The sequence below is a fragment of the Poromitra crassiceps genome, assembly GCF_964638095.1.
Source record: "Poromitra crassiceps genome assembly, chromosome: 13".
In the NCBI taxonomy this organism is placed as follows: Eukaryota; Metazoa; Chordata; class Actinopteri; order Beryciformes; family Melamphaidae; genus Poromitra; species Poromitra crassiceps.
In genome coordinates, this window is record NC_139644.1 from 32,424,391 (window position 1) to 32,448,641 (window position 24,251).

The following is a 24,251-nucleotide window of genomic DNA, read 5'->3' on the forward strand; positions in this document are numbered from 1 at the left end:
TGAGAGACAAGACGAGGGCCACTTAAAATCATTCCACGGGCCGCAATTGGCCCCCAGGCCGGACTTTGGACATGCATGCTGTAGGTCAATGTTAAATATTTCTTCATGTGGATTTGTCACCATATTTTAATCTGCATGTTGATATGTTTAAAGGCAGTTAAAATACTGTATGTACACTTTATTCTTGGAAACTGGGAGGGGGATTCTCAGTAGGTTGGAATGGATTTTAGAATTCCCCCCCTTTTTCTCCCAATTTAACAGGTCCAATTTCCCCCTGCCTAAGTGGTCCCAGTTGCTGCTCCATCCCCTTTGGTGATTTGGGGAGGGTGTAGACTCTCACATGCCTCCTCCGATACATGTGCAGTCACCAGCCGCTTCTTTTCACCTGAAAGCGAGGAGTGTCACCAGGAAGATGTAACTGGTGCAGAGGAACACGCAAGTCCCCTCAGTTCCCCTCCCCGCTGAACAGATGCCCCGTCCGACCAGAGGAGGCATGAGTACAGCAACAAGGAATCAAACCCTTCCCACCAGCGAACACTGCCAATCTGACCAAGCCGGAAGTACAGTACCACTGCTGGCAATTGAACTCAGGTCTCCGCGGTGGTAGGAGAGTGTTTTTACATCTACACTACCCAGACCCCCTAAGTTGGGATGGATCTTTCTGGAGGCCCTGACTGAGAATTAAAAAATTATAATAATAATTGACCTCATGGTTAAATTAAAGTTAAATAATGTTTTGAATAGGAAGACTGGATTATTTCACATGCAGAATTGTAATATTAATCCCATCACCTGAGCTCTGAGATGTGAGGCAGACACTGTAGGAAACTCCACATTTCACTCTCTTCATCTGACCAGCTTGTCAGTTCCACTGGTTTCTTTTGGAGTTTCAGCACTTCCAGGAGGAGGGAGGCCTTTCCCTCTGAGAGGTTGATGGTCCAGACTGCAGGAGCTGACTGGTAAACTGACTGTAATGCTGGAAGGACACTCCTGCCTGTTTTAGTCTCATAGTTCACATGGGAGTACAGGTGCAGTAGGACATCACTCTGATACTTCATATTGACAGATGTTGGTTGTTTGAGAGGGAATGTGGTGTAACTGCACACTGATGATAACAGCTCCAGCGTCTTCTCTCCTGTCTGTTGTTCCCTCTCTGCTGCTTGACAGAAGAGATTCCACAAGAACGTGGCTACTGCTACAGGTTTTAAACTCTGATGAGAGAAACTGGAATAATGACAATGAAACATTATGTGATGATCTGATTTCTGCATCATATACAAACATGCCAAGACATACATTCATCTCTTTAATCCTAGACATAAATTAGTAGAGAAAGTAATACATAATAGATCTACAATACATGAAGTACGTGTGCAGTGCATCAGTCACCATGACTAAATATTCACATACTGTCTATTAGACAGTGTCTAAAGTATGTATATATGTACCAGAAATCTTGCGCGCTACGCGTGCTCGATTCCTAGGCTTGCCCGCTGCACGGCCTCAATGTGGGACAAAAATTGAAACAGAGATACAGCGGGCTGCAAGTGACCTTTTATATACAGTATATATATATACCGTAAATTTCGGACTATAAGCTGCGGCTTTTTCCCTGTTTTTTGGCCCTGCGGCTTATATAACGGTGCGGCTTATCTATGAATTTTTTTGGAAAAAAAAAAAAAAAAAACTCTCTTTTTTAGCACTCTTTCTAACTATAAATCCACTTCTGTTTTAATTTCCTCTCTTGCCCTCTTTTCACCACACCGCGGACACTGTGTGCACTGTAAAAAAAAACACAGGTGGTGTTGTGTTATGTTGTTTTGTTGAAATGTTAATAAATGGGAGCTTCCTCAAACAGCCATCTCTTTCCCGACAATCCCCTCTGTGCATGAACCCTTACATATGGTAATTAAACATTAAAACACAATAAAAAATAAAAAATAAAAATAAAAAAAAACATTAAAACACCTGCGGCTTATAGTCCGGTGCGGCTTATATATGTAACAAACAGGCAATTTTGCTGCTGCGGCTTATACTGCGGAAATTACGGTATTTATAAAACGGCTCTCTCAAATCAAGCAATCTGATTGGTTCACAGCCATTGTATAAATCCAATAACCCACTCCAATAACCCCTGGTTATTGGTTGCCATGGCAACTCTCTTACTAAAAGCCTTTGGTTACCTCAAAAAAAACAAATGGCGGAGACAGCTGTCAGATCCTTGTGAATCGATCTTCGCTTATAACTTTACTAATACTTCGCAGAAAATTATGTTTTGTACAAGAATAGACGCGGGCTAATGTCTTCTTTGCAAAAAAAAGGCTGTTAATCCCGCATTTAACCCCGTAACGTTAGTTGGTGTCGGGCTTTGCAGAAAGCTCTCAGCTTCTCAGCAAGCGCTGAGAATGCAGCGCTGCACTCGAGCTCTTAACACTTAAGAGCTCGAGCTCTTAAGTGGGGCCTCGTGGGATAACAGCTGAGCAGCGGGATATATATATATATATATATATATATATATATATATATATATATATATACTGTATATATATATGTATGTATATATACACACACACACATACACACACACACACACACACACACACACAAACACACACAATTGGGTATGTGGACTTTGTTTGTCTGTTTGTTTCAAGTTCTCTGTTCGGCCACAGCTATGCCGTTTTACCTGCAATCGGGCTGAAACCTTCAGGGTGTGTAAAGAGCACCCGTGCGGATGACCTGAAGGAGCCAGATTTTCTAATTAGGCTAATTACCTAATGATGTGATGTCATCAGTGATGATGTCATCAGGGATGATGTCAAAAATGATGTCATAAGGGCGCACACACACACGCACACACACACACACACACACACACACACACAAGGAGGCATTGTGACAAGACTGATCAGTGATGTCATAGGAGGGCACACACACACTGATGATGTCATCAGTGACATCATAATGGGGCAGACACACACACACACACACACACACACACACACACACACACACACAAGGAGGCATTGTGGCATCACTGATACAATAACATTTAGTGAGCAACACACACAAGGAGGCACTGTGACATCACTGATGCAATAATACAGTGAGCAACACCCACACACCCATGCGCTAATAGGGCAGGCGAGGTCGAGCCTAGGCATCGAGCGGGCTGCCTACTATAAAATTTAGGATGTGGGCAATGTTTGTTTCAAGTTCTTTTTCTTTCTTTCTTTTTTTTTATATTTATTGGGTTTTTCAATATTAGTACAACATATAAAGTCAACATACTGTACACACAGACATTTGGAGATAAACAAACAAACACAAACAGTTAATTTAAGTCTAACTTGCCATCCTGGTTAGCCTCTTAAGCTACAGCATGTTGAATAAAATTCATTATTAAAGGATTTTTTTTTTTTTTTTTAACCTGGAGCCCTCTCCTCACATTAATTATTATCTGACGACTCACCCAGTGTTCTCCGCAGCGTTTTTGTGCCTCCTACGCGTTGTTTGGAGATCAATAGTGTCCATGCCAGTCCTAGAATTGAGCTCCGTCAGGGCCACATGGCAGCGTGCTGTTCCTCCATTTAAATAGACAGTTTTACTCCCGTTTTCGACCCATATCGTCATAAAGAAACATCAGACTGCCCATCTCCCCCGGGCTATTTCCAGCGGTATTTACAAGGATCCCATTTCCTTATTTCGGGTCAGTGTCACCAACTCTCGTCAAGTCAGTCCACAGCATAGACTGTATGGTCCACAGGCCAGCCGGCAGGAAAGTCTTGCGGGACTTGACGAGAGTTGGTGACACTGACCCGAAAGGAGGAAATGGGATCCCTGTAAATAGCCCGGGGGAGATTGGCAGTCTGATGTTTCTTTATATATACAGTATATATAATGATGATATGGGTTGAACACGGGAAGAAAACTGTCTATTTACATGGAGGAAGAGCACGCTGCCATGTGGCCCCGACGGAGCGCATTCAAGGACTGGCTTGGAGTACTATTTCGATCACAACAACGCCTACGATGGTCCAAATCGCTGCGGAGAACACTGGGTGAGTCGTCAGATAATGATTAATGTGAGGAGAGGGCTCCAGGTTAAAAAAAAAAATCGAAATTCTCCTTTAACTATTTAAATCCCAGCTGAGAAACTTCAGAGCTGAACAGATTTTATTGTTGTATGGATGCAAATCAGGAGGCTGTAAGACAAAGTGTTGTATCATGGAGCGTCCACTTGGCAGGCAGGGAGGAGAGTTAGAGAGACTTAAAATACATGAATTTGGTGTACTTTGAGAAAGCACTTAAGAGCAAAATTAAAAGGCTAGATCTATGAAGAACAATTTCTCCCTATTGGTCAGGGATACTCAACTTGCTTTGCCCGGGGGCCACATTCGTGAAATGATAGAAGGCGAGGGGCCAGTTAATAAACAAACAATATAAATTTTTCTGTAGCGGATTGTAGGTTTTTGGGGTGTCAGCCGGAGTTTAGGCTGACAATGTTGTGCACACCGGATAGTTAGTTAGGTTAAGTTAGTTAGGTTAAGTACATACATAAGTGTCTGGGTAGCGAGCAGATGGCGGTATTTGACAATTTAGCAGCTAAATCATAGATTAGTGAAAGATATTCCATATTCCAGACTGAAATGCTATAACAGAAGTGGAGTATTGGCCAGAATGACATGAACATTTGGACACTTAATTTTTTTTTTTTTTTTGTCAAATCCCGTTGTGGCGGTGCGCCATGAATTCCCCTATGTATGGGAAACACTGTGTAATCCTTTCATCCTTGCGCCCAAGTCGACGTTTGAGCCAAATTGGCAGAAATTCCATCAAGCCGTTCTTGAGATATCGCTTTAACGAACTTGGGAATGGCATTCGTGAGGTCACAGTGACCTTGACCTTTGACCATGAAAATCTAATCAGTTCATCCTTGAGTCCAAGTCGATGTTTGAGGCAAATTTGATGAAACTCCGTCAAGGCATTCGTGAGATATCGCGTTAACAAGCTGGAAAATGGCATTTCGAGAGGTCACAGTGACCTTGACCTTTGACCACCAAAATCTAGTCAGTTCATCCTTGAGTCCAAGTCGATGTTTGAGACAATTTTGATTCAATTCCGTCAAGGCATTCCTGAGATATCGCGTTAACAAGCTTGAAAATGGCGTTCGAGAGGTCACAGTGACCTTGACCTTTGACCACCAAAATCTAATCAGATCATCCTTGAGTCTAAGTCGATGTTTGAGGCAGATTTGATGAAATTCCGTCAAGGCGTTCCACAGATATCACGTTAACAAACATCGTACGGACGGACAACCCGGATCCATAATGCCTCCGGCCTGGCTATCGCCGGCGGAGGCATAAAAAGGAGGGCGAGTTACACCTGCTGCTCGGCTGGAAGCCTCTGAAGGCTATTTACATATGCATCTATCAGTAAATTTTCCAACAGCACCTTTTAGTGAGAACTTAATTTTTTCTAGTTTAAGGAAACTCATCATGTCCTCTAACCATGAAGCTGCTGATGGGGGACCAGGTGATTTCCAAGATAGTAAGATTCTCCTTCGTGCGAGGAGGGAGGAAAAGGCGATTATGTCTAGGTGTTTGGTGTGCAAATTTAAAATAATACCAGGAACGCCAAAAATAGCAATCAAGGAACACGGCTGCAGCTCAATTCCTAAGATGTCGGATAGGGGTTTAAAGAATATGTCCCAGAATGAACATAAATTGGGACAGAAATAGAACATATGACTAAGGTTGGCAGGGGCATGGTTACATCTGTCACATCTGTTATCTACTGTACATTGGGATAGATTTCTAACAGTCTGGCTTAGGGCTGTCCCAAACGATTATCTTCTTATCGATTAATCTAACGATTATTTTTTCGATTAGTCGATTAATCTAACGATTATTTTTTATTTAATTTTTTTATTAAATAACAATAAATTTACCCAAAACAAATAAATAACCAAAAACTTCTCAATTTCAGTATTTTATTTAACCATCTCATTCTCTTTAACAGTCCAACATAAAATCTCTCAAATAAAATTAAAGCAAGAGCTTGTCCTCAAATAAAATGAATATAGTGCAATTCAAAATAAAATAGTAGAATAAATAAAATGCAAGTCACTTTCAGGAGGAATACCAAAAACCTTGTGCAATGTCAACTGAGTTTAGCAGCAGTCCAACATAAAATCATCATCTTACAGTACAATGGTGTGCAATTTTCAGTAACAGTGCTCTTAATTTTGGAGAAAGACAAAATGCTCCATGTAAGATGGTCACACATCCTCCAGACACAAGACCGTCTCTGTAGCATCCACACCCAACATCCAACACCCAACGTCTTACGACTGGTCTTAAAGGATGGGTTTTCCGTGGGGAATATGAATATATATTAAATCTCACGCCCCTAAGGTTTTCGAATCCGTTGAAATTCTTGAAATTGGAGCTTCACTCCCAGAGATATCAAGCATCTCTCACATATTTTTTGGGCCAGCCGACGCGTTTCGCGTCATCTGGCCTAAGTCCGCCTTGCGGAAGTCGTGCACCTATGAACTACAACTGTTGTTGGCCATGGTCCCGCCTCTAGAGGTCCTCCACGCCCCTTCAGAGGCCTTGACAAAAACCAAAAGGCAGCCATCTTTCCAACCGCCTAGCCTGCTGTAGCTAATATTAGCTTCCCATAGTTCCTTGCAAAGAGACCATTATCTCGGGAACGGAAGCACTAATCGACACGGGACTGGCGGCATTGGAAAGCTCGTCAAATTTTACATCTAGTAGTAGGTGGGTTGAAGTAACGAAATCAACGCTGAGCAATGTACCCGTTTTTACACATTTTTACAGAAAATAGTTACAACATCAGATGCGCGTAACTCCTACGAAAATGCCTTAAAATGCATGAATTTTTTTTTATGAAGACATCTCCCGACATATATACTTCAGTTTAAATGTGGTGCAATTTGGAGGCAATTTATTTTCGATTTATTTTCGATTTATTTCTTCTTCTCTCCATATATTATTGTCGAAGCCTTCTTCTTCTTCTTCTTTGAGTTTTATGGCGGTTGGCAAACATATATGTGCATTACCGCCACCTACTGGAGTTTGATATCAGCCAAATGCCTGAGGGGTGGGCATAAAAACGAAGGCCACGCGAGCCCAGTGCATTGTGGGAAATGTAGTATTTCGAGTCCCCGCACCCGCACCTCCCCCCCACCACCCCCCCCCACACACAGAGTGGATTTCGGTTGATATCTCTGTGAGTAAACCTCCAATTTCAAAAATTTCAACGGATTCGAAAACCTTAGGGGCGTGAGATTTAATATATATTCATATTCCCCACGGAAAACCCATCCTTTAAGCTAAATCGGCCGTAACTTTACGACCTAACAGCTACGCCAGTTGCCTTTTTCTCACTATGACCGGTCGTAAATATTACGCCTAGTCCAGAGCAGGCGTAAGTGTGGGGCTCATAGTAATATTGGGGCATAAGTTTGGACACCCCCCACCCACCAAGTTCAATGTTATAGTTCAAAGATATTTTACTTTTGTATTTCTATAAGTGATTAGTAAACTGTATACCATATGTAGGCTAACAGCAGGAAATGGTATCATACTCACATAGAAGGTCTGTGGAAAACAGTTAAAATGCATGCAGCAGGCACACGGGGCAGCCGGGGGCTTTTTGGAGAGGTCCTGAGAAGATGTGAAAACGGACCTGGGCAGTTGAGTTAGAGAGAGCGGCCGTGCTGCATGTGCAGAGAGAAGCAGTGAAAAATAAATGTCTGTAAAGAACGCCGCTGAAAGAAATAAATGTTCAAACTATATCCATGCCTGGACATCACTTTATCCAAGTGTGTTACAAAATTGGAGGCACCGCTGCAGATGATTGACACCGCTACGGACGGAGCTCGTGACATCGCCAGACGGGAGTCAATTGATTGATTGACACGCGATGGACGGAGCTTGTGATATCGCCAGACGGGAGTCAATTGATTGATTGACACGCGATGGACGGAGCTTGTGATATCGCCAGACGAGGGAGTTAATTGACGCGGAGATACGCGGAGGGACAGCTGCACACGGAAACAATGGATCAAGAGGAGTTGGCAGAGAAAGTGTCAGAGGGACTATGGCTTCTGCAACTGGATCAGCTGAAGGAGGTGTGTGGATGTGCAAAAATCCCGTTTGGAAATGTCAACACAAGGCGAGTGTTAATCAAGTTAATAACGGATTCAATGGACAGCGCCATGAATGATGAAGGTGAGGAAGTCGCCCTGCATTATCTTCAGACATTGCTAAAACTAGCTCAGCAGCCAAGTGAAGGGGACAAAGTTGGGTCTGTTGAGGAGGAGAATGGTCATGATATACAGACCAGTCAAAATGAACCTGAAGAGGAAAATTTGCAACAAAAGTTCTCAGAGCTCCAAATAAATAACCAAGCTCTGCAAGATGAAGTGAGAAGGCTGAATGAGAAAATGAGTCGAACTGCTTCAAGTCAAGCATCAGCCCAACAAAATGTTTTGCAAGGAAACAGACTTCCAGAAGTGACAATCAGAAGAGAATTCAGGATCAGTGGTCAGATTGGAGAAAGGGGCCAAAAAGATAAACTCTCATTCACAAACCTCATGCATCAGATTGACAGAGGGCTGAGTAAAGGACACAGTGAAGATGAAGTAGTGGAAGCTGTAGTCAAAGCGATCAGCCCAGGTCTGAATTTACGTGATATGCTCGAGATTAAAAGTGACCTAACCCTCTCCCAATTAAAGACCATATTAAAGGGACATTTCAAGGAAGACAGTTCTATTGACTTATATCACAGGCTAGTGAATATAACTCAAGACAGTCGTGAGTCGCCTCAAAACTTCCTGTTTAGAGCGATAGAGATAAAGGAAAGGTTGTTACTGGCTTCGAGAGAAGCAGGGTCTGGTGAACAGTACAGGGATAATACAGAGAAAGTTTTTGAGGTCAGTCAGTACAGGACTGACAAGTGATCATATCAAGTTCCAATTAAAATCTTACCTTGAGGATCAGACTGTGTCAGATGAGACACTCATAGACCAGATGAATGAAGCAGCTAGTGTGGAGTCAGAACGGCAGTGAAAACAACGGAAAAACATAGGCAGTAAAATTACAGAAGTTAATGAACTGCAGGCAGAGACCCATCTCCTGAGTCAAAATAGGGGCGTGTCAGATGCGATGGGAGGGGCCCAGGGACAGCCAGCTGAAGTTGTGAAGCCAAAGAATCGCAAAACACCCGCCGTAGATGCTCCCAGAGACACTGAGCTGTATGAAACAGTCCAACTATTGAGAGAAGAAATGGCTGAACTAAAAAGGAGTTTCGGCAGCAACAAAAGATCCTCCACCACCCAAAGATGGAATTCTAAGAGAGGATGTAAAGCCTGCCAAGACAATGGAATTGGCGACCAGTGTGCACATTGTTTTAAGTGTGGACAATCAGGACATTTTTCAAGAGGATGCAGAGGGCTGGGGAAGCAGTCCAGCACACCTGACGTAAATATTAAAGTCCACCAGGTGGCACCACCGTCCTCACTACCCTTAATCCAGCATGAACCAAATGACAAAGTGCATGAACTCTTATGTGAAAGAATCAAGCAACTGGAAGCGGATTTGGAGAAAAAGGGCAAAACACAGCAGACCTCGAGTGTTACATATGCTAGTCACCTCCACCTGCATCGCCAAGCTAAGCTCCAGGCACTGATTGGAAAGAAGTGCATGGTGGATTGCACCTTTGAAGGAGTCGCCACACAAGCGTTATGGGACACAGGTTCACAGGTAACCATCATCAATGAGAACTGGAGGGAAATCAACCTTCCTCACATGGAGGTCCATTGCCTGGAGGAACTCCTGGATGAAAACGAGTCAGTCACTAGTGGGTAAAGCGGCAAAACAAACATCCATCCCCTTTGCCGGGTGGGTGGAAGTGAAGTTTAAGCTGAGCTCAAACAAAGGCCCACAACCTGAACTATTAGTCCCCATGCTTATCTCAAATGAGCCAGGAGTAGCCGAGCCACCAATAATTGGTTATAATGTAATTGAGAAGTTGATAATGAATGGAATGGAGCAGCACCCTGATGCGACGTCAGGTGTGGTGAGTGCAGCTTTCTCCATTGACTGTAAAAAAGCAGAAGTATTAATCCAGTTGGTGAGGTGCAGTGACCAGGATGATGAGGAAGGAGTGGTGAGAGTGGGGCGGCAAAAGACAGTGATCCCAGCAGGTCAGACACAAGATGTAAAATGCAGTGTAAGGATAGGTCCACTTGCCACAAAGCAGGAGGTTCTATTTGAACCAGGTGATATGCAGCCAGAGGGGCTAAATATTACTGAAGCAGTAGTCTGCCTGCAGAGAGGAGGTTGGTCAAGAATCGCCATCCCTATTACCAATGACTCTAACCACAACATAATTCTTACCCCACGCACAATGCTAGGTCAGGTACAGCAGGTTAAGGCTATATATCCAGCAGATGCCAGACCAGTTACTACTGACCAGACAGCAAATGAGAAGGTGAAAGTTAAGGAAAAGACTGAGCCAACTGACAAAGACAAAAATAACGATGTAGCAGACAAACAGCACAAAGATGAGGAATGGTGGGACCCTCCAGTGTCTACTGACCATCTGACACCAGAGCAGCAGATCAAGGTGCGGGAGGTGCTACGTGCCGAGTGTGGTGCGTTCTCTAAGGATGAATATGATGTGGGATGCATCCCGTCATTGGAGCTGAAAATCAGACTCAAAGACTCAACACCAGTGAGACGCACCTACACCTCAGTACCCAAACCACTACACAAAGAGGTCAAGGAATATCTGGAGGACCTCTTGAACAGGGGATGGATACAGAAATCGCGCTCACCATATTCCTCACCGATAGTCTGTGTACGAAAGAAAGATGGGACTTTACGTCTGTGTGTGGATTATCGCGAGTTAAATCAGAAATCCATTCCCGACCGCCACCCCATACCCCGCGTACAAGACATGCTCAATATTCTGAATGGGAGTGCATGGTTCTCTGTTCTTGATCAGGGGAAGGCATACCATCAAGGGTTCCTAGATGAAAATAGTAGATCGCTCACGGCCTTCATAACACCTTGGGGTCTTTATGAGTGGATTAGGATCCCCTTTGGACTGTCCTCAGCCCCAGCAGAGTTCCAGCGTAGTATGGAGGAGTGTCTTACTGGGCTGAGGGATGACACATGCCAGCCATATTTGGATGACAATCTCGTGCATAGTAAGACATTTGAGGATCATCTGAGTGACTTGAGAGAGGTTTTACGCCGCTACCAAAAACACGGTGTAAAGCTAACAGCCAAGAAGTGTGAAGTGTTCAGAGACAAAGTCAAATTCTTGGGAAAGATTGTATCCAAAGAGGGCTACACAATGGATCCGACTGAGTTAGCGCCAGTACAAGCACTGAAAGAACGCAAACCAGCTAATGTCGGAGACTTGAGGAAAATGCTAGGATTTATATCCTACTACCGCCCATACATACCCAACTTCTCACGGATCGCCAAGCCATTATATCGCCTAACATCAGCTGAAGGAAATCCAAGGACTGGCAGCCAAGTAAAAGGGAAGGTGAACGTGACGGGCAAACAAAACAAAACAAAACAAACCAGCTACCATCAAGTCAAGCCGTCACTTGGACAGAGCAACATCAGGAAGTCCTGTGCCAGCTTATAGAGTACCTGCTGCATCCACCAATCTTAGGCTACCCAGACTTTGAGAAGCCATTTGTGCTGCATTGTGATGCATCTCAAGAAGGGCTTTGTGCAGTATTGTATCAGAGACAGAAAGGCAAGCTAGTTGTTATCGGTTATGGATCCAGAACACTAACAGCCCCAGAAAAGAATTACCATCTCCACTCTGGCAAATTAGAATTTTTAGCCATGAAATGGGCAATCTGTGAAAGGTTTAGAGAATATCTTTATTATGCCCCATCATTTATTGTTTATACCGATAACAATCCCTTGACATATGTCTTGACGACAGCCAAGCTCAACGCTACAACACACAGAGCTTGCAGATTTTGAGTTCTGTATTAAGTATCGGCCAGGGAAAGCTAATGGAGATGCTGATGGCTTATCACGGATGCCCCTAGACATGGAGCAGTACATGCGCACATGCTCAGAGGAAGTAGAGCCAGAAGTGATAGCCACTGTAACCCAAGCGCTTCATCTGGAATTTCAAAAGCATGAGCCCTGGATGTGCCCTGTCATTATCGCGACTGCCTGTGCTGAAGTAGAGACTGAGCGAGTAACATCACCAGTGGCAGAGCTATCCAGGGAAGACTTGAGAAAAGCACAGGAAAAAGACCCCATACTTGGAAAAGTAAGAGAGTATGTATTGAACAAACAGTGGCCCCAGCTGAAACACAGAGACCGCCGTGATGATCTCACAGTCCTGATAGGCGAGAGGAATAGGTTGTATGTCGACAACGATGGCATCCTACACAGAAAGACAGCTACACAATCTCAACTGGTGTTGCCTAAAGCATTCCATCAGCTGATCTATAAAGAGCTACATGAGGAAATGGGACATTTGGGAGTGGAGCGGACACTCAACCTGATCCGTGATAGATTCTATTGGCCTCATATGCAGAATGATGTGGATCACTATGTGACAAAGGTGTGCAGCTGCCTGAAACGGAAACGTCCTAACAGACCAACAAGAGCACCGCTGATCAATGTGGTAACCACATATCCCTTTGAAATGGTGTCCATAGATTTCTTGCATCTGGAGAGCTGTAAAGGAGGATACGAGTACATATTAGTCATTATGGATCACTTCACAAGATTCGCACAGGCATATGCATGTACCAACAAATCGGCTAAGACAGCTGCTGAAAAGATCTTTAATGACTTTGTGCTCAAATTTGGATTTCCAGCCAAGCTCCATCATGACCAAGGCAGGGAGTTTGAGAATAAACTCTTTGCAAAGCTGGAAGAATATTGCGGCATCCAAGGGTCACATACAACACCATATCACCCAGCTGGCAACGGCCAAGTTGAAAGATTCAACCGAACATTAATTTCCATGATGAAAAATCTGACAGAGGAGGCGAAGTCGGATTGGAAGAGCTCCTTAGCTAAAGTGGTGCATGCGTATAACTGTACGCGTAGTGAAGCAACCGGATTTGCCCCCTACTATCTGCTCTATGGTAGGAACCCATGCCTCCCTATTGACATCATGTTCAGCCTGACACCCAGTGATGAGAGTCGGTCTCACAGTGAATATGCCGACAAATGGAGAAGGCGGATGGAAGAGGCCTACAAATTGGCATCAAAAACGCCTCAGAAGGAGCAAGGCAGAACAAAGAGACACTATGATAAGAAAATATATGGAGTGGATCTACAACCCGGAAGTAGAGTGCTGGTACGCAACCTTTCAGAGAGAGGCAGCCCACGAATGGAGACTCATCACAGCTTCAAATAAATCTCCTATCGGTACCAGAGGACACCTGAGGGCAGAAGCAGCAGAATTCCAGCCACAGTCAGCTCTCAGGCAACTAGCCTCTAAAGACATTGCAGAATGTCCAAGGGAGAACGATGGTGACTGCAGGATGGAGCTACAACAGAGGTGTGAGGAGACAGCCACAGAGGAGCCACGGAGGGAGGCCACGGAGGCAGCAGACAAGCCAGCATCGTCATCTGATGAGGCAGACGGGCAAGCATCATCATCTGATGAAGCAGATGAGCCAGCAGCGTCATCTGATGCGGTGGATGAGCGAGTGCCATCATCTGATGACGCAGACGAAAGAGACCCTGAGCTGCAACCGCCCCCTGGGAGAAAATATCCTTTAAGAATCAGAAACCCATCCAAGACACTCACATATCCTACTTTCGGTCATCCATCAGTTACGTATAGACACAAGTAATGCTAAGGGGACTAAATTGGGTAATGAACATGGGTTATTGGGGAACAAGTTAAGAGTACTGGAGACTTATGTTTTTGTTATACTGACTTTATGTGCAGAAGTAGAAAAACCAGAAGCTGGACCATTGCCACATAGAGGGGTACTGATGGAGGGAGTACTAATATGTTGGGGGGTCTGCATAGTGGGTCATGGGGTAGGAATTAGGGTCATAACCTTTCAGTCTGGGGTGCATTCTCTGCAAAGTGGAGTTGTAGCTTCAGATGTCACCTGGCCAGTGATGCCTGTTACTCAGACATGGTATGAAGCAGGAGGATGGCACGCCCATGTTAAAGACTGTTGATGAACAGAAAAGTACCCGGAAACAGAGACTGACTTCCATCCCTGCTGCCATAGCTCACCTGTTGAGGACGGACACTGGGACATACTGGGACATATGTAATGTCGGGACGACATTAATTTTTGGAGGGGAGAGTGTGGGGCTCATAGTAATATTGGGGCATAAGTTTGGACACCCCCCACCCACCAAGTTCAATGTTATAGTTCAAAGATATTTTACTTTTGTATTTCTATAAGTGATTAGTAAACTGTATACCATATGTAGGCTAACAGCAGGAAATGGTATCATACTCACATAGAAGGTCTGTGGAAAACAGTTAAAATGCATGCAGCAGGCACACGGGGCAGCCGGGGGCTTTTTGGAGAGGTCCTGAGAAGATGTGAAAACGGACCTGGGCAGTTGAGTTAGAGAGAGCGGCCGTGCTGCATGTGCAGAGAGAAGCAGTGAAAAATAAATGTCTGTAAAGAACGCAGCTGAAAGAAATAAATGTTCAAACTATATCCACGCCTGGACATCACTTTATCCAAAGCCCTTTTCCCACATGCGTACCGGAAAATTACCTGTAAGTCAATATCGGACATTTCCCTGAATTTCCCTTCACACCTCAGCGTTCGCAAGTGAGAATCTAGTCGTCAAATAGCCGGTATGTTGGGGGGTGGGGTGGGGTGCGGCGGAGCGGGCGGGGGGCGGAGGAGAGTGGCCTGGGGTCTGTGCTGCAGGCCACTGAGGCCAGTCAGAAAAAAACAACAAACACACATGGAGCCGGCGTCCACTCTTTTGATAATATTGCTGACGCGCTTTTTCCTCAAACGTAGACAGCGACGCAGACAAATTAAGGCGAAAATGGAAAGGGATATACGTGCGAACAGAAACAGATTCATGTTCGCAGTCTTCTCCGCTCAACATCGTGCAGAATATGAAGATAGACTAAACCGGGGACAGATCATGACAGTGTTATGTACCTCTGCGCTGCTGCGGCAGAGGCCCAACAGAGGCCCAACAGCGACTACACGGACTCCGACTCAGGCGCCTGAAGAAATTCGGGCTAAGGCCAAAAATCCTCAGGGACTTCTACAGAGGCACCATTGAAAGCCTGCTTCACCACCTGGTACGGGAACTGCACCACCATGGACCGCAGGGCGCTAAGAAGGGTGAGGCGCGCGGCCCAGCACATAACAGGATGTGAGCTGCCAGAACTGCAAGATCTGTACAACCAGCGGTGCCTCAGGAGGTCCCTGAAGATCATCAAAGACACAAACCACCCCACAACAGTCTGTTCTCCCTGCTACCCTCAGGGAGGAGATACAGGGTCCCAAGAGCATGCACAAATCGCTTGAGGGACAGTTTCTTCTCACAGGCCACGAGACAGACTCCTTAACATATACAAATAGTGTAGTAGCTGTACTGTACCGCACTGTAGATGCCACCATTATGTATGACTAATGTTCAATAGTATGTTTAATTAGGTATACGCTATTTGCACCTAACAGAATGTTATTATGTTTAATTATGTTTAAAGTATGTTCATGCCATTTGCACTATGGGCAGTGTATACGCCACTGTCTGTGGCGTGTCTTACTGCTCTATTGCCCGTTGCCTCTTGTTTTTTATTTATATATCTTTTATTTTTTATTTTTTGCACTATGTTGTAACGGAGCCTACAGCACAAGCATTTCACACGTGATACTTGTACTACGGAGTGACAATAAAAATCTTGAATCTTGAATCTACTTTGGCAAACTGCATTGCCAAAGGACTGAATTCTCAATGTACACATTTTGGTATGTCATACAGAGTCCCAATGTATTCAGTGGCGATGTCACAATTTGACATAAGCTTTATACTGCAAGGCAGGAAAAGAGGGGGGGGAGAGGAATGGGATGATCTCTTGTAAATGTGTGTGCGTTGGTGCAGTCTAACTGGGAGACTGTTATCAATTGTTATGGAACATGATGCACTGTCCAAGGTTTCAGCAAAAGGGAGAAATCCTCAATGCCACTGGGGTGAATGTATGTGTGAGATGTCACTAATAAGTCATACCATTAATTATGCGTATGCAATTATAGCTTATGCCAATGGAACTTCAATTTTCTACAACATATATATATATATATATATATATATATATGGTATATATATATATATAAGCAATATCACATGAGAGCTAGGTTATAAAGTGCTGAAGATAATCACAGCCATGACGATATTAAGCGTACTGTATAACATCACGACCTCGAGTGTGATATTGCTTTTATAGAACAGTTCAGTTGTAGCATAAACAAAGCTATTCATCAAGTAATACTAGCATTCTTTCAAGTAATTTGCGACAACAGATGATTTCTGTCTATTCGCCCCCGCCAACAAAAACAGTTCCTCAGGATTGCATTACCAAGTAGTCTCACTTGTGTGGTTAAACCATGCATCGCCTCTTGTAAACCGTACTCCTATCTCTTCACTTTTCTTCGAAACGGGCCGAGGACAGGAAGTTTCCACTTGCAGCTGCACATTCTGCAGCCTGCAACCTGTGCAGCACAGGAAGCCTGCATTCTGCAGCCTAACCGAGGACAGGAAGTCTCCACTCGCAGCTGCACATTCTGCAGCCTACAAACACGTATACTTCTCTGTAAGCTTAATCATACACAAAGAAAGTCATTTTATAGGCTATTTATCTCTAGTATACTTAATAATAGAGGAGACAAAATTGTTGCAATTTCCGACACTTGCCAGACTCTCCCTGCACGGTAAAGAGCAAGCAACCACAGGCTTGCTACCTGCAGTTTCCAAACTGCAAGCTACCGTCAGCTTACTGTTCATAATTAAGTTTAAATCCATATCGCTGTCCCTGGGTGCTAGCGCTGTTTGAACGCAGCCTAATCAAGGAGATGTATAGAACAGCCGTGAAGCGGAGTGATATACACACAGTGAAGCGCCCGTGATGTTATTGTGAAATATCGGCACGGCTAGGATACCTCGTCCAATCAATTTACTCGGCCGGAACTAACTATTGTATAAATAGGTATATGCTGCCTTCGTGTTTACTGTGAATCTGACGTAAATCCACTTGAACGGCCCCCTCATGTGGTATTCACGACTTGGTATGTGGAATCTTTCGGAAAGCTTCGAAGCTCACGACTTGTGACGAACATGTTGATATTCTGAACAGTCTCATCTTGTTTCCTCTGTCATTATGCCTTTGCTTTTCCTGCATTAACGGAGTTAGCCGCTCGCTAGCTACTGGTAGCTAAATTGTTAGCCTCAGTGGCTTCTAGTCAACTGTGCATGTTCACAATGTGACCACTTGAATGCCAAGCATGTCGTGTACATGACTTCCGCTCTCGTATTCACTGTAAACACGAGCTGACTTTATATTAAGGCAGCATTATTATAGGCAAGTAGGCAGTTAAAATGGCTGTGTGATGTATGTGTAATGTACAGTATGTGATAGTATCGTATCATTTTTACATGCATTACTGACATCGTGTTTTATGTTTTATTTGGTTACCCTTTTGTTTTCCTTTTTTTGTACTTTCCTGTCTTTTTCTTTGTCGTTATATTTATTTTTCTCATTTATTGTTTGCTTTTCTCTTCTCTTGTTTTTTGTTTATGCTGTATGCTTTATCCGAATTAGTATCAATATTGGTTTAATTTTGTAGGTAGAGACCCAGTATAAGCCCAATTAGGGTTTCATGTCTCTACCGGCACAATGTTCTGTTGTTTTCCGTTGTCCGACATACAAATAAATAAAATTACAACTAATAGTGTGAATGAATTACAATCCATTTACCTGAGCTGTGAGATGTGAGGTAAACACTGTAGGAAACTCCTCACTTCAGTCTCTTCATCTGACCAGCCTGTCAGCTCCACTGGTTTCTTTCCTGATTGGAGTTTCAGCACTTCCAGGAGGACGGAGGGCTTTCTCTCTGAGAGCTTGATGAGGCTGTCACACCTGTCATCAGAGAATTTGATCCCTTCATTATTCAGGTGATCAACTATACAGAATCATAAAATCTACCTATGTTGATTTATGCTAAAGCAGTATGTGAAAAATGCTCAGTTTTTGTATACTTTTGTGTTACTGGAATTGATTCTGACAATATTACCCTTGTGTGTGCAGAGAAACACAGTAATGGTTAATGTGTAGTAGCTTTTATTGTGTATTCTACTGTCAGGGGCCCAGCAGTTGCCTTGCAAGTCCTTTAATCATCTAATTGAACTATGCAAATGTATTTCCAATCCAATTATTTACCCTGTGTTGTTCATTTTCACTTTCATTTTCTGTCTACATACACAGAATTGTGATGTATGAACAACGTGTGCTTGGGGCGGACAAATAAAGTTGAAAAAGTGAGATATGGGTGATTAAAACAAATCACCTGCAGTGAGCTAGCCTTCTAACTCTGCAAAAAGTCTGATAAAAGAGAATCAGCTATAGACAGCTAGTACTCGTTAATAAGACATAAGAGGTTAGACGGTAAGATTATCAATTCTCAGTTTTGTATGTTATCATTATTCAAATAATGAGGCAATTCAAATTAGTGATTCAAGCTGTGTCTGAGTAGTCTCGCTGGCCAGCCTCCTCTCCCTTCCGTCCGAGGAGTCTGGCGCCACGGAAACAGGCAACAGGGATAAACCCTCCCCTGCTCTACAGCTGCTCTCCCATTGGAGCGACTGTTTCGGTGGCAGCCGGATGTCCGCTCCCGGCTTATTACAAACTCTGTCATTGGCTCCGACCATGTCAATCAGAGCGGCTTCCGCTCCCTCCTCCCTGTGTGTTGCTGTAAATAGTGCCCTGCCGCCTCAGTGAAAACAACGCTAACTAGCTAGCAAGCTAACGGCAGAAACCTACATGCTAGCTCGTTGCTACACGCTGAAAAGGGCAAGTTGGATTGTTGAAAACTATTTTCCAAGGGCACTGCCGCTAAGCGCCACCCATCGCAATCCCACTATGGAGACCTGCGGCGCCAGACTCCTTGGATGGAAGGGAGAGGAGGCTGGCCAGCGAGACTAGTGTCTGAGTGGTACCAGAGTAATCTAATTGTATGTGAAGTAATTTTGTGAAAATCAAAATGCTCACCCACCATTGGACATTCTTGAGGCAGCCGGATATTAGACTCAATCCTTGTTCTGATATCTTTATGCCCTCAAGGACCAGCCTTATTTTTGTCTCCTTAGACTGACTGATTACATAGGACACAGCACAGCAATGGTAAGGATCAAGACTCTCTCCACTCAAATCAAGACAATAGTCCAGTTTGTCCAGAAGGTAGAGGCAGGCTTCAGTCGACTGAGATTCATACAGGCATTGAAATAAGAACAGGATATTGATATCAGGCTCACTGCCCTCAGCGTCACTGTGATCTTGGTTGAGTAGGCAAGGGACACATGTGTCTACCACTTCTTTGAAGAGCCACTTTGATGTTTCCTTGACCTGCTCAGCTGGAATCAGACACTCCAACATGTCTAGATTGTTCTCATTCAACAATCCACACACGAAAGGGACCAAATGTTTCATGTGTTTCATCCCATCAGTCAGGCACTGTTGTAAAACACCTGGGAATTTTTCTGGATTCTTCAAGAGCCACAGCCCTGCGAAAAACTCCTGCATCGTGTAGTGGAGAAACGCAGAGTAGGTTTTCGACTTACTAGGTTTAACGATGTATTCAAGTTTCTTCAGAAAGGCAGAATGAACACAGCTATGAACACAACCGTCTTTACAATGTGCTGTTGCCAAGTTCAAAGTTTTTCCTTCAGTTGCGAGAAAAGCGTCCTCCCCCAAAGACAGTATTGCCTCACATTGTTTGTTGATGTAGTTATCGAGATTTATCATTGGTTGGTTGCTTTTATATTTTTCAACGCACCAACGTAGGACTGTCATATATATTCCAGTTACCGTGCATGGTTGTTGAGAATCTTTTGAGGTCCTAAAAGAAAAGTAGGCAGCCACCATCATTGCATACATTGGGACATGGCAAAGAGTGAACAACTCCAAGTTGTGCAAAACACTGCTCAAGTGCTCACGGCTGAGCATGTTAGATAAGTATGCTTTGACGGACTGTTCGCTGAAGCCTTTTACCTCCACTCGGAGAGAAGCCCATTCTAACTCTGACTCAACCTCGGGTCTGCACGTCATCACAATCTTTGCATCAGGTAGAAGGTCCTTCTCTATAAGTCTCTGCATCACTTTCGGCAAAGACGAGAGATGTGTGACTCCATCAAAAATTATACAAACTTTGTCAGAGTTCATCTTTATATCCTGTAAGACCTCTTCTTTGCGTTCATCCGGTTCACAAAACTTTTCGAAAAGAAGGTCCTCCAAACTCGTGGTACATTCGATGTGGGATGTTTCTCTCGTGTCAAAATAAAACATGTAGTCTAGTTCCTTGTTATCTCTTTCTGACCACAGTTTCAACATCTGATGGGTGACTGTTGTCTTCCCAATGCCAGGCTGACCAACCAGGAGGATCGTTTTCTCATCTTCGTTCAGCAGGTCACTGGGGGAAAATCCTTGTTTGTCCACAGGGATGTATGCCATTAGCTTTTTAGGACGAGGTTTCTTGGCCTTGCCTCTCTTGGCATTTAATATTTTAGCTGGGGCAGGGGCAATATTATATCCTTGTCTGTCTAATACAAGTGACGTGTAAGACAGATTAGGGTTCATATTTTTTAGCAGCACTGTTTTGCTTTGTTTCCATGAACCATCTGATATCTTTTGTGCTTTTGACTTCAATTTTTTCTGGTAATTGCGGCATGGTTTTGGACCTAAAGGGAATGTAATAATAAATGTATTAATTGTGAATTGACTGATGAGCCCTGGTACAGTATTGCTAAATCAATCAGATTAATAATTCCACAATAATAAGTCAATATTCAAAATGCATAATATGTAATCATGATATCAGTGTTCAGTTCAATAATGAAAATATTACTCATAACCCATCTTTGAAATATACCTTTTGAGTAGGTCACATCCATCTCTGTGTCCGTGAAATAAAAGCGGCTGATCCAGGAGTGCAGGTTAAACTCGCTGCTCTGAGTAGGTGCCGAACCTGGCAGAGGGGGTCGCCTCTCCATCCTCGCCATGTCAATAATCTTTAGTAACTCATAGGAGGCTGCTTCCCCTTGGTCTGTGACCCAGTCCAGTATCTTTCTGGTTTTCTCATAGTCATTAGTCTCTTTCTCTAGTATATTGACCTGTTCATTATGGAGAATTCCTCTCTGATAAAGGTTGTCCACAATATTTGACAGACTCAGACTTGGTAATGTTTGCACCAGGTGGTTTCTGGCATTCTTGATGTACTTTAAAGCTGACTGACTTGTGGAAGCCATGTTCCCTTATTTTCCAACATGCACACAGGCCCAAATCAGTGATCTAGAAGAGAAAAAAATGTAAGGTCAATATCACACATGTCTGCAAATATTGTATTTTAAAGGAACACTCTGCCCATTTTCAACCAGCTTTGTATCATTAGAACATCAGTAGTATATCAGAAAACTGTAAACTGTTTTGAAGTCTGTCATTTAATTTGACAGTTATTGAGTGTTAAAGTGTGGACCAGTGACATCACTGGTCCACACTAACTCAAATTAATAACTCATTAACTCAAATCAACTCTCAATAACTGTCAAACTAGATGAATGATTTCTCCCTCACGAGAGAGCCAGGCTGGGGTGCTAAACCCATCCCGTACCGGGTGTCCTCTCTCCGACCGTCAACTGTCTCTCCAGCTTGTCACCAAACTATACTTGGTTGTCACCTAGACTATTCCTGTCACTGGCCAGGGGAGCCAGACTAATACAATTCAAAATACATACTACAGCATGCTCTGGGACGTGTCATCAGTGATGTTAACTGAATGTAAGTGTGTGTGTGTGTGTATATATATATATGTGTATATATATATATATATATATACACTAGGGGTGGGGGAAAAATCGATTCACCTAAGTATCGCGATTTTTAATGTCACGATTTTTTTAATCGAACTTTTATTCCAGAATCGATAATCGCAAAAAAAGAAGAAAAAAAAAAAAAAGAATCGTGATAGTATCAAATCGGGAGATAAGTGAATCGCCACAGCCCTAATATACACACACACACACACACACACACACACACACACACATACATACATATATATATATACACACACACACACACATACATAGTGTAGCGATCCTGGGTCGCTAAGGATAAGAGCAAGCACGTGAGCCTAAGCTAAAGGGATTGTCCCTTTAGCTTGATGGTTAACGTGTTGGGCTTGTAAGCTGGAGACCCGGGTTCGTGGTGTCAGAAGTGGGATGGGATGGCCGCGCGGTCATCGGAAGGCAGCCCGGATGGGATGCGTGAGGAAGCCGAAAGCGTCCGCCAGTTGCTGCACCAAGCTGGTAAGGCAGGGAGTAAGCTGAAGCGCAGGGGCTGCGCTTCCCACAGGAGGAGGTAGTGTAGCGATCCTGGGTCGCTAAGGATAAGAGCAAGCACGTGAGCCTAACTCTTAGCTTGATGGTTAACGTGTTGGGCTTGTAAGCTGGAGACCCGGGTTCGGGCACAGGCGGTTACAATATATATACCCAGCAAAGCATTTTTAGGTTGAAAAGACGTTTAAAAAATGTTTAGGGTCAACGTTGAAAAAACGCGCAAGAAAGGTTCAACAGTGAAAGTTTTTTCACCGACTATTTGCAGACGTTGATTAAACGTTCACATTTAGACCATATTTCACCAGGATCTTAAATTAAAAATCCAGCACCACACATGGGATTCGAACCACGTTCTCCCACGCTGTGCTCTATGGACTGAGCTATACATTTAGTTGTAATATCTAGGAAGCCGGGCACATATATAGCCTACTCTATCTCGCACACAACTTGTAGACTACACGATTGTACGATACCACAGGCTCAACGATCGGGAGGACAGGTTATTTTATGTGATGTGTACAAGACTATTATATTATGTAACAGACTAAAATTATGTTGACTGTGTGTGTGCGTCTATAGTCTGTAGGCTGTACGGCTTAGCTTAACTTCATTTAACACCAGCAACTCAGGGGGGTACACAGAGCCTCGTATACAGTCTGTTACAATAACCTAGGGTGCCCAGAGCACCTCATTCCGCACTTGGTACAGACCGGTGCAGACTTGCTTTGGTCTAGTCAGTCACAGCTAGTAGCTAGTAGCCTACTTGCGCATGCGCGTTGCTGCAGGAACTAAATTCATTGTTTTATAGTATTGCGCTAAACTATTAACCATAGTTGTGTCCTGGAAGCTTTTTGCTGGCACCACATAGCCTATATAGTCCCACATGTATCATATTTCATGTGACATAAAATGCGTTGAAATGTAGGCTAGTGTTCGTGTAGATTTCAACTCTCAGTTACACAATAAATTGGACAAATGCCAATTCACACACTTATCAATATTGTCTCTATTTCAAGCTACAACAAATGTTTTAACAATATGATTAACCAAATTGTGTTTTTTGACACGTTGACATTGTAACCGCATTTTAGCTGTGAAAAGAGGGTGAAGTTCAAACTCAATATCACCCAGATTTAAACTAAAAATCAACTTAAAAAACGTTTTGTGCTCGCTGGGTATATACAAACCCCTGATTTAAACGACTGGTTATTCTGAACGGGCTGCTGAACAAACACCGTACAGAGGCGATTTGTAACTGTGCGTGCTCTTAAAAAATATCAGCTATTTTGTCGACAGAACCACTGACCGACATAAAGAATATGGGATGTTAAACATAGCCAGGGCGTGTAGTCCATTGCCTAGTCACAGGCCTACAGTTTTAGTTCTTACCTCAGTCCTGCACATTTAACCGCGTGCGGGTTCTCTGCTCGCGGAAGTGAGCGGGAGTCTTGAAAACTCCTCTAAACTTGTCCGCCCAGCCGCGTCCGCGTAGTTACAAAATTCTGGGTGTGCACGGCCAGGCGAAAACCGTCCGCACAGGAGCCTTGCGGAGGGGAGTGTCTGCTGTCTACTGGACTGGTGAAAATTTAACAAATCCTTCCATTAATT

General features: G+C 43.7%; 1 protein-coding gene across 1 annotated transcript in view; it reads right to left on the reverse strand.

Moving 5' to 3' along the window:
- Positions 1-21,308, reverse strand: part of LOC310788492 (uncharacterized protein) — a gene marked incomplete at both ends in the record, with an annotated part of 38,403 nt that extends 17,095 nt beyond the window's left edge. Inside the window, 4 exons of the mRNA XM_083650037.1 lie at positions 18,057-18,174; positions 19,307-19,896; positions 20,119-20,816; positions 21,179-21,308. Coding sequence (XP_083506163.1) covers positions 18,057-18,174; positions 19,307-19,896; positions 20,119-20,816; positions 21,179-21,308 — 1,536 coding nt within the window. The remainder of the gene's footprint in view (positions 1-18,056; positions 18,175-19,306; positions 19,897-20,118; positions 20,817-21,178) is intronic.
- Between the last annotated feature and the right edge of the window lie 2,943 nt (positions 21,309-24,251).